The sequence below is a fragment of the Plectropomus leopardus genome, chromosome 15 (genome assembly GCF_008729295.1).
Source record: "Plectropomus leopardus isolate mb chromosome 15, YSFRI_Pleo_2.0, whole genome shotgun sequence".
Classification (NCBI taxonomy): Eukaryota; Metazoa; Chordata; class Actinopteri; order Perciformes; family Serranidae; genus Plectropomus; species Plectropomus leopardus.
Genome location: NC_056477.1, coordinates 29653188 through 29671393, shown reverse-complemented (window position 1 = coordinate 29671393; position 18206 = coordinate 29653188). Strand labels below are relative to the sequence as shown.

Genomic DNA, 18206 nt, shown 5'->3' with positions numbered 1-18206 from the left:
CATACATTTTTTAATCTAATTTTATGAAACATTTCACGTATGGTAAATGGTGCATATGAATTTGTGCATTCACATCGCTAAGTCATATGGTCCTGGAGGGTATTTTAATAAGGGTATTTTAATAGACCACAGCTGTTAAAACTTTTTTTTTTTCCACCACATACTTCCACTGTAACCAAAATGTCAACTTCTCTTTGGTGAATTTCTGGATCTTTGGTCTTTTACCTCTTTCCACCACCACAGACCACTGAGTTGGCACAACTGTGGGTGCATTGTAGCTAAACAACTAATTGATTCCACATGAGCCTCATTTCACTACCAATGCTGATGTTTTACTACTGATCAGTGTAAGTATGGTATGTGTAGAAAAAAACACACACATCCATGTGGGAAGTGAACTCTGGACTCCCGCACAGAAGTCCTTGTTTGTGGGACACATCCACCCTATAAGCTTGCTTGCACTCCTTATATTATGTGGTTACCTACAGCGTTATTACCTGACGCTGTCCTTCATGCACACGTGACCAGTGACAACACCTTTGCGCGTTGCATGTGGACCCGCTGCTGCCCACAACTGTATGACAACAGTGCCATCGGTTCAGTCCAGCTGCGTTATCAAGTGACGCCCTCTGTGCACATTGCATGTGGACATGCCAGGTGCCTAGCGGCCATCAGCCAGTGTACAATAACAATGCTACCGGTTCTGTCCGACCACCTTCTCACGTAATGCTGTTTATGCACATTGCATGGTGGCGGAAGGTGGTTCTTGGCATCACATTTTTGTGCCGAAAGCAGTGACAGATCAGCGCTATTTGACGAGTTCAGAATGAGAATGGGTTGGACTCAGAGTCTGAGCCAGGACTGCCTACAAATGGCTCTCAGTGGAGGTGATTGAGATGGTGGCCAGCAGCTAAAAATGCTAACAGCATAAATAGTGCTAACTATGGCAACAGTGCTAAATAAGCAAACAGTGTTTTGCTGCCTTCATGTGTTCCTCAGAAATATTGTATTTGCCATATTTACGAGTTACAAGCACATGAACGGCCCTTCAAATTCGTAATTACAGGTGGTGAATTGGGAAAATTTGATGATACCTGAGTTGCGATGTTTGTGTGATGTTTCAGGGCAGCAGAAATGCCCTAAAGCATGGAAACAGTGTCAACAATTGATGGAAAAAAATATTCATTTGAATAATTTCATAATTTCATTATTTTGCTCTTTTAGTGGTTGCACATTTTAGTATATGCATCTATTAATTATCTTTTCAGGACGCCATTACTTTACTTTAGCTTTAGATAGCGAAAAGCTGTTTGCTGTTATACTAATGCTCTGAATATCCCAAAAAGAACATTAAACCAAACAACTTTTCCCTAAAGAATCAGAATGGAAACTGTGTGTTTTTGTTTGTTTGATGGTTATTTAAGCTTGGGACAGATCCTGGAAGATGTAACCGACTGCCAAATATGGACCCATGCAGGGTGATGTTAAGCAGAACTCAGAGACTGACAGTATAACAGCTTCCTTGGGAAAGAGGGTGGAGGCTGGGAGCTGTTTGCCAAACTTGTGGGGAAACACACGCAAGGCTCTGAGGAGGGCTGCAGCCATGATGTGTAATCACACATGATGCAATGTTTTAAAATGCGGGCAGAGAGTTCATATATTCAGTCAGCTTGGGTCATGTGCACAGAGACTGCTTTCATTCGGGACAAACATTTTTGAAACATGGTGCATTATGGGTAGTTCAGTCAGGAGATATTAAAATATGTAATAATGTCAGAAAATCATTTTTTTACCTAGACACCACGTGGGGTTAATACTTGTTTGTGGGAAAGAACCCCATAGTCAGCAATATGACCTGCAACTGGATGAACATTAACAGCTAAAGGTGTCTTTGGCTGCCACTGTGGATACTGACGTTAAACTCCTTCTGGTTGGGGCTGAGATGGTAGGGTGAGGGTTAGTGTGAAACTCTCAACAATGTGAACTGGTTGAGCTTAAACCCCGGGTTTGTGCTTGGGATTATGTCTCCTTTGGAAAGTCACCCAGCCTACCTGCTGAAAAAACAATTTGACCACTGTCAGATGGTTCAGCTGGTTGACCAGCTTGTTTGACCAGTTTAAGGTACATTTTAACATAATATTTTATGGCTTAGCTTTGAAAAGCAAAGAGCATAAATCAGCTAAGTCTCCTTGTAATGGGATATGCATAAAGATAAATGTGTGCAGCTTGGCAGGCTGGTCACACCAGCATGTCTGGCTAGTGGCCCACCCAGCTAAACCATCAAAGACCAGCAACTGGGTCAGGACCATCTGAGACCATCTGAGACTAGGTAAAACCAACTACCAGCATGAGCTGGTTTTTAGCTGTTTTTTTCCCAGAAAGGTGGATTCCCAGCTGTTCAGGAGCTGTTAAATGAGTAAGAGCAGCTTCATAGATGGGATGTTAACATCACCCTGGTTTCCTTGTCAAAAAGCATATGGGATTTTTCCATTGGATTTTGGATCATTGCACAAAATAAGTGCTTTTGTTCAGTAAGATAATCTTCACAAATGAACACTTTTATGATTTTTGAAGCCTAAAAATAATCGCCAGAAGTAAAAAAACCCTATGTTAGGCAATAAACAAACAATGCCACGATGACTTGACATGACTTAATATCGCCACCACAGTGATGCTATAAAGCTTTGTGTGGCGCGGTTTGGCGTGATGCCACTCGTCTCATTTGGCCACTTGTTAGCAACCAACCTTATTTCCTCTAACTAAAAACCCAATCAAAAAACCTATTGACTAGGAGACAAGTGAACAAGGAGGTCTAAAGAGCCAACTCATTTCTGGGCTTTGCTACTCCTCAAACTCTCACATTGCAGTGATTTTCTGTCTTGGACCTGAAATCTTTTTTCAACCAGCCTCATCTCCAGTAGCTGCTGGGTGACCTTTATTCAGCTCCGTGTAACATCATGCTTTCGTACAGGAGCCTTAAACTCTTGTGACGCTGTGCCTTGTTTTGTTTCAAGGTTTCCTCTTTTCCTCCACCTTTGTAAAGTCTTGCAGGGTCTAGCTAGATGGATCCTGCATGGAGTGAGTGAAACAGGAATATTCCTTGCCAAGTTCACATATCTGGCATCTCCTCTTTTGGCAGGATTGCCCTTGGGAGACCAACATTTGGTCCAGTCAGTGTTCCCTGATTTACTGGTTGAGCTCATGTTCTTGGCCAGTCTGACATTCAAGGTCGAGGGTTGATTCTCAAACCACCCTGTGAAGGAGAAAATGCATAAGTCAGTGGGCTATAAAATCATCTTGATGGGTATTGCCTCCATGTTCAGTCAAATGAACCAACTACACACATTACTATGAAAAAGAAATCCTCTTTGGGAGGCCAATTTGACAGCCATCTTCATTAATGGCTGCCATCTTCATTAATGGCTGCCATCTTCATTAATGGCTGCCATCTTGGGTTGTCAGATGGCCAATTAGGCAAATTTGATCAGAGGCCTCTGAAGAACAAACACAGTACATTGAATGCTTGTATCGTTAATTCGGACAATTGCTGCACTGCTACACTATGAATGGCATTTGCAAGTATATGTTATTTTTATTGTGTAATATATGAATATAAACTATAATGAATTTCCTAGTTAATTTTTCATTAACTAGCTGGTTAGTGTAGTGGAGGTTAGTTTTTTTTTCACCCAGCAGAGTGTACCATAGGATCACACCTTTGTACAAGGTCACCAGGCCTTCACCTGGGTATATGCCAGGTCATCAAGGCTAAAAGTTAAAAGACACAATTTCAAATCCTCTGAAAAAGACAAATCAACTTCTAAATTCTTTTTTTTTTTTTTTTTTTTAAATAAACAGTGTAAGAGAGAAATTAACTTTTTTTTAACCAAAAGAATACTTTATTTCAGAATGTCAATAAGACCTTATCTACAGAACATGAATAAAGTCCATAGGCTTTAAAAAATGAAAACCTCTTCAAAATATTACTTTTGATATCAGTGATACTCAATATACAGCCCACAGGCCAAATTCACCCCCGAAAGGGTGTAAGGTGGCCCCCCCAACCATTTTCTAATACACAATAGAAATTAAGTCATTCACACTGGGAATTGTTTTTGTACTTTTAAGTATATAAGATACCAGAATGCATAAAAAAGCATCAAAATAGAGGTTCCAGCTAAGCCCCTAATGTCCTAAACACCTAGAAATGTCCTAATATGTGAGAATTGTCTTAAAATTGTAGAAATGTCCACACATCCTAAAATGTTCTAAATCCTAAAAATGTGCTAAATCCAAGAAGAAGAGAAACCTGCTAAAACTTGGTAGAATCCTAAAAACATCCTGAAATCCCAGAAATGTCCTAAAATCCAAGAAATGTCCTAAAATCCTAGATACGTCCTAAAATCCTAGATACGTCCTAAAATCCTAGACATGTCCTGAAATCATAGAAATGTGTCAAAATCATAAAAACATCCTCAAATCTGAGAAATTTGCTAAAATCCTAGAAACATCCTTAAATCCTCGAAATGTCCAAAAATCTAAGACAAGTCCTAAAATCCTAGCAACATCCTAAAATCGTAAAAATGTCCTAAAAACCTAGAAACATAATTGGAGCTGTGACTGGCCCCTGGCTCCTGTCATTTTACAAAAGTGGCCCTCAAGCAAAGCATGTTGCTATTGTTGTTATCCTTCCTTTAAATAACGCAGTTTAATCAATGAAATCACAACAAATATTGAACAAATTGATCAGAACCACCAAAGCACACAGCCATTAAAATGTCAAGGACCTGGAATTATTTTATATGGAAACTAATTCTGATCCAGCTCCGATAAAAACAAAAAAACTGGTCATGAATCAACGTTTACATGAGAATCTGTCCAAACTAAAAGAGTCTGTCTCCCAAAGTTACCTAAGTGTGATGTAATGGGAGTTTAGTGAGTGGTGACATCAGTGTTAAAGCGGCCGCCCACTGAGGAATACCAGGAATTCTGGGAGAGTGAGTCTGAGGAACAAAGACTGAACTTCTGTTTGCTTCTGGTAAAGCTGTCCTCTGGACAATGACAGAACAGCAGCACATCATTCTGATAGAGTTTATCCAGAAATAGCATTTGGGAAATTTACAGTCCCATTAAGCCCATTAGTCACCACCTCTGACTGATTCTGTGTCTGTGAGGGCAATAACATGTGAGGATGAATGAACGATGCTGGCCTGAAATGGATCATTATTTCTCTCAATTTTTATTTCATGACTGGTGTGTGAGGCTGGTAATGTGGATTTAATGCCCCCGAACCTGACTGTTACCTCATATAGCATGCTGCGCAGATACCTGAAGCAATGAAAAAGACTAACACTGCTGTAAAGTGCTAATATCTATTCACCACGCAGTACCTGTACGTCGCTGTAGCATTCCAATCCCTCACATGATAACAGACAAATCATCCATAAACAGTGGCGTTCATAAACAGCATTTATGTATCCCTATCTCCAACAAGTCCTTTCCATCCTTATCTGAGTGCTCTGCCAGGCTTCCCCTTCACAGCACAGGCTCTGTGTGCCGTGATAAAATGGCCCAGGCAAAATAAAACACAAGCTCCATTGTAGTGAAAAAAAACAAGTGAGATAAAAACCCTGAGCAACGTCAAGGTCATTTCCTGCTGGGTGAGAAAACAAATTGAAGGGAAGATTGTGGGATCCTCCCTGCACTAACTGCAGGGCAGCAGGATGACTGTGTGTGTGTGCGCGCGTGCCTGCACACACGCTCACCGTCTCTGGGGAAATGATCTCTCAAAGCATCAGAGTGTGCACTCTGGATTTTAATAGGTGTTTTAAAACTCAGAGCACACAAAGTGGAGGTGCTGCTCAGAGTACTAAACTCTGAAATGGTACAGAGTGTCCAAAATGGCGACCTCTTTGGCAGAGCGAGTGGTGGGATTGTGGCCAAAGCTACAATATCTCTCACTTAGCGAGGATCCAGGCCAAATGGCAATAGACAGGGGTAACACAAGTAGCATAACTATTCTAACCAGGCGTGTGTGCGGGTGTGTGTGTGTCTGTTCACAGCTAATCTCATAAACTACTGGACCAATCAGCCTAATACTTTGTGTGCACATGTATGACTGTATGCCCAATGATGAACAATGGTTCCAATGGTTGCTGTGATTCACAATTGTAGAAAAACCTGTTTTATTGACTGTTTTATACTGCAATTGACTTCTGACTACTTACTACTTTTTACCAGTTAGAGTGCAAGCTATTTCTAGAAAGTGGCTTGGCTTTACATGCTTTGCATTGAGGTATTTCGGGACTCAAATTCTCTGAAGGTACAAAAATTCATGTTACAAAGCCACTGTGACCTTTAATGACACACTGGGTGAAAGCGCACCACGGAACGAGATTAATCAGTGTTCATTTTTTAACACAGAATTTTTTCTGTGATTAATTTATCAAAATGAACGCTTTGTTTTGACAGCCCTACTAAAAACAACAAGCCTAAAGGCCAGATGTGTGTTGTTGTTTTTTTTTGTTTGTTTTTAAATCCATTATCCAAAAAAGAAAAAAAAAAGAGTTGAGAACAAAATCTTGGAATCTGAGTACGATGCATTTTATTGTTGTAGAGGGTAGAAGGTAAAAGGTGGATTCATTGGTCATTTTTTGAACTGTCTGTCTGTCTATGTTCTATTTGTTGCAGAAATTTCAATCCATCCATCCATCCATCCATCGTCCCCTGTCCCCCCTCTGTCCCTCGCAAGGGTAAAGAGATGATCCACTGTTCCACAAACTGGACAGAATCCACGTTGCTTCCCCTGAATCCGATATTCAACAATCAGTCAGAGCCTCCTTTCCAGCACCCTGGAGTAACAAATGTAAAGACACATTCCCCTTGCTCCTCTTCACTGAAATTACCTCCCTGGTTGTCGCCTCTCTCTCCCCATGTCTTGTATTTGGCACTGGAACAGCATTAAAGGACTGAGCTGTCCTCTCTGTCTTCACGTCCTCCTCCTCGTCATCATCATCCACCTGAATGGAATTACCTGAGCCATCTGAGTTATAGAAAACTGTGCGTCCCGTTCCTCTGTCATCTCACGGATGTGTCCTGCTGCCACTTTCTCTTCACTGATTCTTCATCAAAGAACTTTTCAAAGGCTTCAGCAAAAAATCAAAACTGTTCCAAAAACTTTAACAGATGAAAGTTTTTTAAGACACATTTTCTTCATTGATTCTTGATGGAATTTTGATGGATACAATAAATGCAAAAAAAAAAACTGTTCAAAAAACTGTAATGACAGATGAAAGTTTGTGAGTCAATGTGCAAACGTCACTGACACAATTTGAAGTCATAAGATCGTGAAGCTTTTTTTTCTCTTCATTTTATCATATGGAACTGCTTACCCTGGTCAGGGTCACAGGTGTGCTGGAGCCTATCCCAGCTGACAGTGGACGAGACCCGGGGTAGACCCTGGACGGGTCACCAGACCATCACAGGGCTGACACATAGAGACAAACAACAATTCACACTCAAATTTGAAATAATTTTACTTTTTGCAGGTTTACAGTTGCAGTTTAGATTCCAATATGGATAAAGAGGTATAAAAACATTGTTATTCTCAGGTGTCACATGTAAAACTCTTTGATTTTAAGGCATTTGAAAACACACTGGGCTGAGGACTGCAGCTGAGTCTGTCTCTGATTAGTCTGCACTGCTGAGAAGCTTTCAGAGCTTCTGATTTTTCCTGGGAGGATGGTCACTGTGATTGGTCACGCAGCTTCGCGCTTAGCTCCTGCAGCTCTGTGATGACTTGCTCCAGAGCGGAGACACCGTCCTGCAGCTCGCCGTGGATCTGACCCGTGGCCACATCTGTGTGCATTTGCTGGGACAGAGAAATTCAGAGGAAAAAGATAAAATAATGATGTAATGCATCACAGGGTCTGATTGTTTATCATTAATATTTCACTTCTTATCAGTAAATGATTTGGATGTTATATGGTGTAAGTGTTCAGCCAAAAATGATTTGATTAAGACAAGAAAGCTCCGTCAGTCAGTCAGACTGACTGCCAACAGAACGTTAGCTCAGCAGCCAAAGTGAGACTGAGAGCTGCTAAAAGGATTAATGGACATGATATCTGCCTTCTACAGCTTTCTCAGACTCACCACATGCATTTACTTTTTAGCCAAAGGTAGACCTTACACAATAAAACACTGCTACCTATTATTCCACTGTTGAATATAATGATTTAAAATAATGAAAAGGCATTTTAAATATCACAGTAATGTAGATATTGGGCCTCATTCACCAATATCTAAGTTTTTTCTCAAATTCCTTTTTAAATTGTTCTTCAGTAAGTTATTAAGAAAATTTACATCAGATTTATGAAGGTGTTCTTAACCTGCAGAATTGTTCACACCTGTGTTCTCAGATTGATGGATGCCCATCTCCTCATAAACTGAAAGCACGTGCCAGTCAGCCCTTATTAGCATAAGTACATGCCCCCAAATGCCCTTAAAAGAGCATGAGACTGAAGGGCCGAAGGACAGAAGTCACACAGAGGTATCTCACGGGAAAGTTGAGAAAATGCAAATATATATATATATATATATCTACATGAAGATAGAGCACCAGAATCAAAATGCAAAAAAAACTTTAGTAGTTATGAAGTGGAGGAACTGCTGCAGGAAGTGAACCACAAACAAGCGGTGATATTTAGTCGCGTTTATTCTAGATATAAAATCACACACGATAAGACTGTGAGTGCTGAATCTGGAGAAGGGTGCAGCACAGGTGAGGTTAAATAGATGCGGTTTGATTTGAAAACCAACACACACCAAAAAAAAAAAAAAAAAACTGCAAAAATTTGATGACAAATTTAGAGCACTGGAGGGGGACAGCAGGCAAAGAACTGTCTGAGCTGGACCATCGGGGCCATCATCAGAGAGACGCGCTATCAGGCGTGCCATCAGCTGAACGCCTGCACACAGAGCTGAGCCAAGTCAGCGCCTTCATTACTACAAATTACAAAATGATTATTGTGATTTAATATTATACAACTGAAGAACAGAAGGACACGCACTAACCACTTATTTTGCTCAGACATGTCGGCACTTAAATGTGCGTTAGAGTGCTCTTCAGTGTGCGTAGATTCTGTTCTTACCCGAGAAAAAAATCCTAAATACAAAAACATCAGTGAATGTCAGAATCTTCATGAAAAGTGCGTAAATGGGTTTTAAGAGCAAATTTCTTCTTCAGAGTGGTTGGTGAATGAGGCCCATGGTCACCAAGTGTGAGCTGCCTTCCAAGTTCAGATGAACTTTCAATTTCTTTGAAGTTGACAAGCAAAGTAAAAATGAAATGTCTAGTCTATGAGTCAGTGGCTCAGTCCTGGGGAGTACTGGATCACCCTGTTTTTGATTTATACAGTTTCATAATTTCCTACAATTTTTCCATGAAGTAATCAAAAACAAAAAGTACCACTCATAAAACCATATGTCTACTATCATATCGTATTGTGAAATGATTGTGCAGCAGTCCTCGGGGGGACACTTCCCACAGTGTTAACACTGGGTTGGGCACTAAACTTCCTGAGCATGAATCATTCAGCATGATTCCACCCTGGATGACCTGGGTGTCATACGCTCATTAATCTTCATGTCCACCATTTGTCTTTATGGGATTTGGTGATATGCAGTGTTTTCCCACAGACTTAGAGTGTGTGTGTCGCTTCCTTTAACAACCCTCAAAAGCAGAAAAAGCAGGACACACAAAACACAAAACTTTGTCTTAAGTGAGCTTTTTTTCACTGCTTTTGAGAACAATGCACTCTGATGCACTACATGATAGGTCTGTTTTGCAGCAGTGCAGGCATTTGGGCTTGTCATGGACTTGGGAGTTAACCCTTTGAAACCTGGATGGACATCAGTTTTTCTTGTGCTTCATTTAGATGCCTTTCACAAGTATTTAAACTTTTGACACCTGATCAAAAAGGTTTGATTCTCTTTAAATACATGGAAAAGGCAATGAGCAAATTGTAGGAAATTTGCAAAAGAACAAGAGTTGACAAGAAAACAACAGTTTGAAATAGAAGAGAAAGAGGGGCATCCGGGGGCTCAGTGGATAAAGCAGGCACCCCATATATGAAGGCAGTGTCCCTGCCGCAGTGGCTGCGGGTCTGATTCCAGCTCGCGGCCCATCCCCTCTCTCTCCTCCTTTCATGCTATTCTGCCCTATCTAATAAAGGCAAAAATGCCAAAAAATAATCTTAAAAAAAAAGAAAAAGAAGCGCAAGAGATCATACAATTATCAGAAAACCAAAAATCCAGAAGCTGTATGTATGATTATTAGAATTTTATATTTAAAATATGTCTGTTAAATAAAGCATGTTTAATTTTCAAGGTCAATTCCTCATTAGTTTTTGCTTTTTACTGACCTTTCTTTTGTGCTGATTTTCAGATAATCTTCTAATTTGCTAATTTGCTAATTTTTGGGTCTTTTTTTGTAAGGTTGCTCGTTTCTTTCCTGCCTTCATGCTTTAAAATAAATCAAGCCAAATCGTTTAGGTTTCCCAGAGTTAAATGTGTGATGTATCATTCTGTGTCCCCTCTCTGAATGTTGAGGATTTTGCAGGTCTGTAAACGCAGCACAGGCAGAGCTCTCCCTGAGTTCTTTCCCCCAGCAGCAGTTTGTGACTCACAGGGTGGATGATTGATCTGCTGATCTGTTCAGAGCTGATCAGATCAGACCAATAGATGACAGAAGCAGCTGCTGGGAGTGAATGCAAACTTTTAGACCTAGCAGACTGAACAGTTACGTTTCACTTCATTTGCTCCATCTGTGCCCAGAGCACGCTCTGCAGTCCAACAGTGAAATGCAATCAATAACTAACTGGTATATATAGTTCAACAGTGCTCCTAATGCTGACATCTAAAGCCTGCACTGTATGTTCTGCTATATTTCAGTGCAGACTTGTGGACTTGTTTCACGTCTGAAAAGGTATAAGTATGTGGTCAACATTTTCTTAAAGACACTGAGACAGCTCTGTTCAGACTCAAGATGCAAGAAAAAGGCTATAAAACTGAGTAATGTCTTGACACCATGCACTCTAGCGTCAGACATGCGTCATGGAAAGCAAAGGCGTGGTGGGGTGGCACTCAGGGTAAATGATGGACTGTGATTGGTGGACTATACCTTAGCTTTGGTGGTCAGACTCTTGAGGCTGAGGCGGGTGGAGGCTACACGACGCACTTCCGATCTCTGGATTACTCTTCTTCTTACAGCAAGCGATGGTCACTGAGAAACACAGAGATTCAGAGGATAGACCGAGCCTGGTGGATTAGTTGCTTTGAATATGTTTATACTATATGACCACATTAAAACAGGAAACAATGCGTCGACACTACTCATTTGCATCAGTATGTCTGTACATTCCAAAATGAAAAAACAAATATAGACAGAACAACAAGGTCAAGTTTCGGTAAAGTAAATAAGAGTGTGAACTTCATCATTATATCCTGTTAGACATTGGTGTTAAATTTAAGCTTATGAATTTTAGAGTTATGGCCAAAAGCATATTTTATGAGGTCACTTTGACCACCACAGTTCATTCTTGACTCTAAATGGATTTTTGAGCCAGATTTGAGGAAACTCCCTCAAGGCCATCTTCAGATCTTGCGTTTACAAAAATGAGACAGATGTAAGGTCACATTGACCTTGACCTTTAAATGCCAAATTCTAATAAGCTCATTGTTGAGTCCAAATGAAGGCTGTGTCAAAGTTGAAGAAATTCACTCAAGCCATTATTGAAAAATCGCATCAAGACAGATGCAAGTTTACCATGACCTTTGACCTATGACCACCGAAATCTAATCAGTTCATCACTGAGTCCAATCAAACATCTGTGCCAAATTTGAAGAAATTCCCTCAAGGTGTTCTTGAGATATTGCTTTCACAAGAATAAGATAGATATGGTCACTTTTACCTTGACCTTTGACCTTTAACTACCAAAATCTTATTAGTTCATCCTTGAGTTCAAGTGGATGTCTGGGCTAAATTTAAAAAAAAAAAACCTCTGAGGTATTCCAGAGATATCACATTCACGAGAATGAGCCAGACATGCTGGTGGTATTGCTACATCTCCACTGAAGATTTCCCATTTTGGCGGGTAGAACTCAGAAGATCCAACCTGTGGACACAAACTACACAACATCTCCACAGGGATTGTTTCAGTTGTCTACAGATTTTTTTTTTTTTTAAAAACTGTCTATTCTGTTTATTACTTTACTTTTGCACTTTCACTCTGTGTAAGGAAAATTTTCTAGTTTTATATTAATTATCTAATCTAATCTAATCTAATCTATATTGAACAAAGAGAATAATTAACAGTGTAACCCTGAGTGGAGATGTGAGGGTAAACCGAACATTGATTTGTCAAATTGAAGGTTAAATTGTCCGTTTGAAATGTATATTAAGTTGCCATGACAATACTGAATGCTCCATGGGAATTACACCTCTAACGTACGTTCATCATCACTCAATCTATTGATTATGTGATTAGTTTATAAATTGGATAAGATTGTGAAAGAATTATCAGAGCTGAAGGTGAAGTCATACAGAACAGATTTTGAGGTTCTTTAACTTGTTTTAAAAGCTCGTAATAGTCTGGGATCAGCCTACATTGCAGACAATCTGTCCTACTTTAATACTTCACCAGCTCTCAGACCTTCTGCTGCTGGCTTTTTAAATACACACAGTAATACGCACAAGAAAACATGCAGCACAGCTTTTATAAACTATGCTCCAAAATTATGGAATACCCTTCCAAAAGCTATGTGAGAAGCAGGCTTTGTGACCATTATTTTATTTTATGTTATTTATGTTATTTTATTTTATTTTATTTTATTTTATTTTATACACTATAAATAAAGTTTTTTATTATTAGTAATAGTAGTAGTAGTAGTAGCAATACCAGAAACAGTAGCAATAGCAGTAGTAGTAATAGTAGTAGCAGTAGTAGTATTAGCTGTAGCAGTAGCGGTAGTAGTAGCAGTAGCAGTGGTAGTAGTTGTAGTAGCAGTAGCAGCAGTAGCAGTGGCAGTAGTAGTAGCAGTAGCAGTAGAAGCAGTAGTAGTAGTAGAGTAGTAGTAGTAGTAGTAGTAGTAGTAGTAGTAGCAGTAGTAGCTGTGGTAATAGTAGCAGTAGTAGTAGTAGTAGTAGTAGTGGCAGTAGCAGTAGAAGTAGTAGTGGCAGTTGTAGTAGTAGCAGTAGCAGGACTAGAAGTAGTAGCAGTAGTAGTAGCAGCAGCAGCAGCAGTAGTGGTAGTAGTGGTAGTAGTAGTAGTTGTAGTAGTAGTAGCAGCAGCAGCAGTAGTGGTAGTAGTAGTAGTTGTAGTAGTAGTAGCAGCAGTAGTAGGAGAAGCAGTAGCATTTGTAGCAGTAGTAGTAGTAGTAGCAGCAGTAGTTGTAGTAGTGGCAGCAGTAGTAGTGGTAGTAGTAGTAGTAGTAGTAGTATTAAGTCTACTGATTGCTTGTTTGTCCAACCAAAACCTAAAATAATCAATATCTTCATCAGTCTCCCTCTACAGACTGATTGATCCACCGATGGACTCATTGTCTCTGCTCTGTATAGTAGTAGTAGCAGTAGCAGTAGTAGTAGTAGCACTAGTAGTAGTAGTAGCAGTAGTAGTAGCAGTAGCAGTAGCAGCAGTAGTAGTAGCAGTAGTAGTAGCAGTAGTAGTAGCAGTAGTAGCAGTAGTAGTAGCAGTAGTAGCAGTAGTAGTAGCAGTAGCAGTGGTAGTAGAGGCAGTGGTAGTAGTAGCAGTAACGGTAGTTGTAGTAGCAGTAGTAGCCGTAGCAGCAGTAGTAGTAGTAGTAGTAGCAGTAGTAGTACTAGTAGTAGTAGTAGTAGTAGTAGCAGCAGTAGCAGTAGTAGTAGTAACAGTAGCAGTGGTAGTAGTATAAGTAGTAGTATTATTAAGTCTACAAATTACCTGTTTGTCCAACCAAAACCTAAAATCATCAAAATCTTTATCAGACTTCACTTTCCACAGACTGATTGATCCACTAATGGCCTCGTTGTCTCTGCTCTGTATATCAGCAGCACTCCTTTGTCCTGTACGTCTCTCGAACTGCTGCCTTCACAAACTTTCCTACACGTGATAACAGCTGTGACGACAGCAGCTGCTCTGAGGCCAGTGCAGGTCACACTGCTGCAGTGATACTCCCCTTCATCTGCACGTGTGACAGGTCTCTCCCACGATGAAGGAAAACTAGGTGTTTCCTGTCTCCTGCTGCACTCCCTATCTCCTCCCTGCCAGCTCAGCCTGAGTCTGTCTCTGTCCCTGCGTTAGTGGGGACTGAAAAGGTCAACCTGCTGTGATTTATGAGGGCTCTTCCCTCCAGCTCTGCATTATCTGTCCTTCGCTTTCTTTCCTTTGGAGTGTGTGTGGATGCAGCACCCACACCCTTGATGGCTCAGTGGATCTGAGTGGAATGTGTAGTGCAGGACGGAGGTTGAGGAGACACTTATCACTGTGCACTTAAACTCTGCGGTGGCATAAAGAGTGCAGCAAAAATGACATTTTTCTGTCGGTCAACACTGAAGTTAGCTTCACCCCGATTCCCTCGTCAAAAAGCAGATTGGATTTTTCCATTGGATTATTCATCAAAATAAACTCTGTGGCAAATAAAAATTTATGATCCTTACACTTTTGGTTCAGCAACAAGATCTTCACAAATGAACACCACTTTTAGGATTTTTAAAAGTTACTGAGTAAAAAGTACTCCAGGTCATACCTTATGGTTTTGTCCTAAGATTGTCTCCATTTGGCAGAATATACTCTCTTGCTATGGTAAGAAAATGACATTGAATTTGATGGATTATTGCCCTGTCTGGTTGTTCGTATGTGTCTCTGTCCCCGTCTTCGAGCTGGAAATGGCATTTAGTCCACAAAAACAGCACTAAAAAACCTAAATAAGAATTATTATATAGCAATATCCATACCCTCCTCCCATTCTAACATTTAAGGAATAAGTTTGGTAACTTTGCATGATAATGGGTTGAAATGTGATAAATCTGTTTGAGACACAATGTTTGCACACATCAAAAAAAGAAATGTTTGCTAGAGTAACTGAATTTAGTGCTTGGTTCCTCTGGTGAAAACGAAGTCAACATTTTTCCCTGGGTTAGTGGAAAAGTTCCATCTAAAAAAACCTGGATCGTGAGTATGTACAATAAACTGTGGTGTTTCCCACAGAACTATAATCTCCCTGATGGGCATTTCAGTGGGTCCATGAACTCAGTGCAGGTGAAACTTGTTTGTTTTTTTCCGCAACAACAGTTTGTGGACTTTGAGTCAATCTGTCGATCTGATCAGAGCTGATCAATGAATGAGAGAAGGAGGTTAGTTAAAGCAAACTTTTCGACCCAGCGCAATGAACACCTTAAGTTTCACTTTCACTGTGCGTGGCGTTCTGCTGCTCTGTCTGTGCCCAGGGCACGCCCTGTGCTGCATGTTGCAATCAATAATTGAACAATATATATTCCAATAGTTCTCCTAATGAACGGCCCAGCCCCCAAAATTTTAAATCAATATGTTACAGCTGATGTTTTAATTGTAACGGGCCACCACAGAAAAATGAACGTGTGGGAAACCCTGTTATAATGACTAAAAATCCTTAATTTTCAACAAATTACGGTGGTAAGACAATACATTAATGATTTTTTGCCAAATCAATTTTAGATTCCAATTTGTCGAGTCTACAGCACATCATGGCATCATTTTGCTCAGCAATACAAGTTAGTAAGTGGAACTTCCTGCTAATCCTGTTGTGATCACTGTCTCCTCCCTCTGTATCAGACTGAAGTTACCACTCTTCAGTCAGAAACTATTCTTAAGGGGCAGCCTCTAGCTCACAGGGTAGAGTGTGCGCCCACAAAAACACAAAAAACGCTGCAGTATGCATGCCAGACCAGTAGTTACAAAGTGTAACTTTGTAAAGACAAACCATAGAGGATCACAACACACATGTGTGAAGTGTGGCTGTGACATCACCGTTCTCACAGGATCCGTGCATCTTACGGCAACAGATGGGGTGGTGTTTTCCAAAAATGTTCACTCTGTAACCTGGTTTCAAAAGTTTGTGTTTTCAGGACCCCAAAAGGCCGTTGTCATGTGAATGAAAGGCTAAACTGCAACAAATGTTTCATGTAAGAAATGTTGCCGTGTAAACAGCCCCTTAGTCATGGTAAAAGGGAGACTGAGCTGCAGGGAATCACAGGTTATGCACACTGGTTAGCTGGAATAAAACAACACACAGGTGTGTGTGTGTGTGTGTGTGTGGATGAAGGTTGTGTGTACAGCTTGATGGGCCTCTCACCTTCTCCCATGTTGACGGCTCTTTTGATCACCTCCTTGAAGAGAGCAGGTTCTTTCTCCCAGCCACTGGCCTGAACTTTACAACGATGAGCTTTGGACAAGAACTGCAGAGCCTGAAAACCCAAACGATGACACAGACACTGTGTTAGGAGGCTGCACTGAAGTCAGTCACGGCTTTTGCTTATTTTGATATTAAACTTTTTCACTGTCTTTTTGCCCTGGGATTTTTATTATTTCATCTTACCTACTTATTTCAGTCATCGCAGGTCAAAATATTTGAAATATTATTATCATCATTATTGGCACCAACCTTTTCGTTGTCCTCAGGGTCGTTGCTGTGGCCGTTTCCGTACAGCAGACCGTACTGCTGCCAGATCTCAGAGTCACTGCTGTGGCGGGAAGTGACCCGGCCCAGGAGTTCCTTCATTTTGGAGCGCAGAGTCATTGACTGCTCACCCTGCCTGTCCGTCAGGTTCTCAACAACTGCTCGAACCAGGATTTGTAGAATCTGTCAGTGGAAAAAAACAAAGGATGCAAACGTCAGAAACGTTTTTAAAGATGAATCATTCAGGTTGTGTCAGTGTCATAAAATGTGATGTTTTACTGTAGCTTGGGTTTAAACTCTGCATGCAACCCTTTAATTACTGTCAATTCAAGCAGATTGCTCAGCTCTGCCAAAGAAACTGATGAAGGAGCGGCAGGATGGAAAGTACCTGGCTTTATGGGAAATGTGGTCTTATTTTTAATAAAGACTTGCAATCATGACAACATAATTATCACTATCATGGCCCCCTGCATTATGGCAATTATGTCAATCTACCACAGCTATCTACTAATGATACGCTTGTGCTGAAAGTCAACAAACACCGGGCAGAAAACTCCCACTGCTCCCTATGAGCTGAAACTATTCATGTCATATTTCTGATTTCACCTCAATCAAAGAGATCGGCCTTTATTGTGAAGTCGTCATAGTAAACATACTGTGTTTATCATCACAGTTAGCGCTGACCCTGATCATTCATTAAAAATGCATCTACAAAACACGACAACAACCATCATTTTCAGCCTTATTTCTTGAGGCAGATTGATCTTCATTTTTGAAATGACCACAGTATTTTGGACCAAGTAGCTGCTTGATGAGTCTTTACTTTAGTATTAAACTGCACTTGTGTTTACCACTGTAAATCATCCAGAACTGAAATTGTAATGTTGATATTTATTAGTAATGTAGTCAGTAAAGATAAACATGGTGATGATGGTCCTGGATCAACATTTACAAATGATCCAGGATCAACAGGGAGGTGATGGTCCTGGTATCAATTTGATTCGATTTTTATTTATTTCTAAAGCCCATTATCACAAAACACAGTTTGCATCAGAGGGCTTGCAGCATACAGGGTGGTGGTAGAAACCTCAGAAAGAGGAGCTGAGGAGGGATCCCTCTTCCAGGACGGACAGACGTGCAATAAATCAACATTAACAAATGATCCAGGATCAACATGATGATGATGGTCCTGGATCAACATGAGCACTGAAATCTTCCAAAAAAAGTTATTGCATAGGCTACAAAAAGGAGGGAAAATGTGTTCAATGCAGGACTTGGCAACTTCAAAATTATATTATCTTTCCACTAGTGCAAAGAGAAACACACACATTGTAATATCTCCTGGAGTGCCTGCAGTGTCAGTCTATTTGATGTGACATTTCCTGTGATGAGAGTAAAACTAAATCCATAAATAGAGCTTGAATCCCCCTCTGCTGTCCATCACTGTGGTGCAAAGTGACATTATGGTGAAAAATGAATGGATGGCTTGTTCTGATTCCTGCTGAATCCAGTTAAAG

The 18206-nt window shown here is 40.4% G+C and overlaps 1 protein-coding gene across 1 annotated transcript in view; it reads right to left on the bottom strand.

Moving 5' to 3' along the window:
• Window positions 1–7510: 7510 nt before the first annotated feature.
• ttc27 (tetratricopeptide repeat domain 27) overlaps window positions 7511–18206 on the bottom strand; it is an 88700-nt gene continuing 78004 nt past the window's right edge. The window contains 5 exon segments of the mRNA XM_042502086.1: window positions 7511–7870; window positions 11180–11242; window positions 11244–11281; window positions 16366–16477; window positions 16675–16872. Coding sequence (XP_042358020.1) covers window positions 7745–7870; window positions 11180–11242; window positions 11244–11281; window positions 16366–16477; window positions 16675–16872 — 537 coding nt within the window. The 3' untranslated portion in view covers window positions 7511–7744.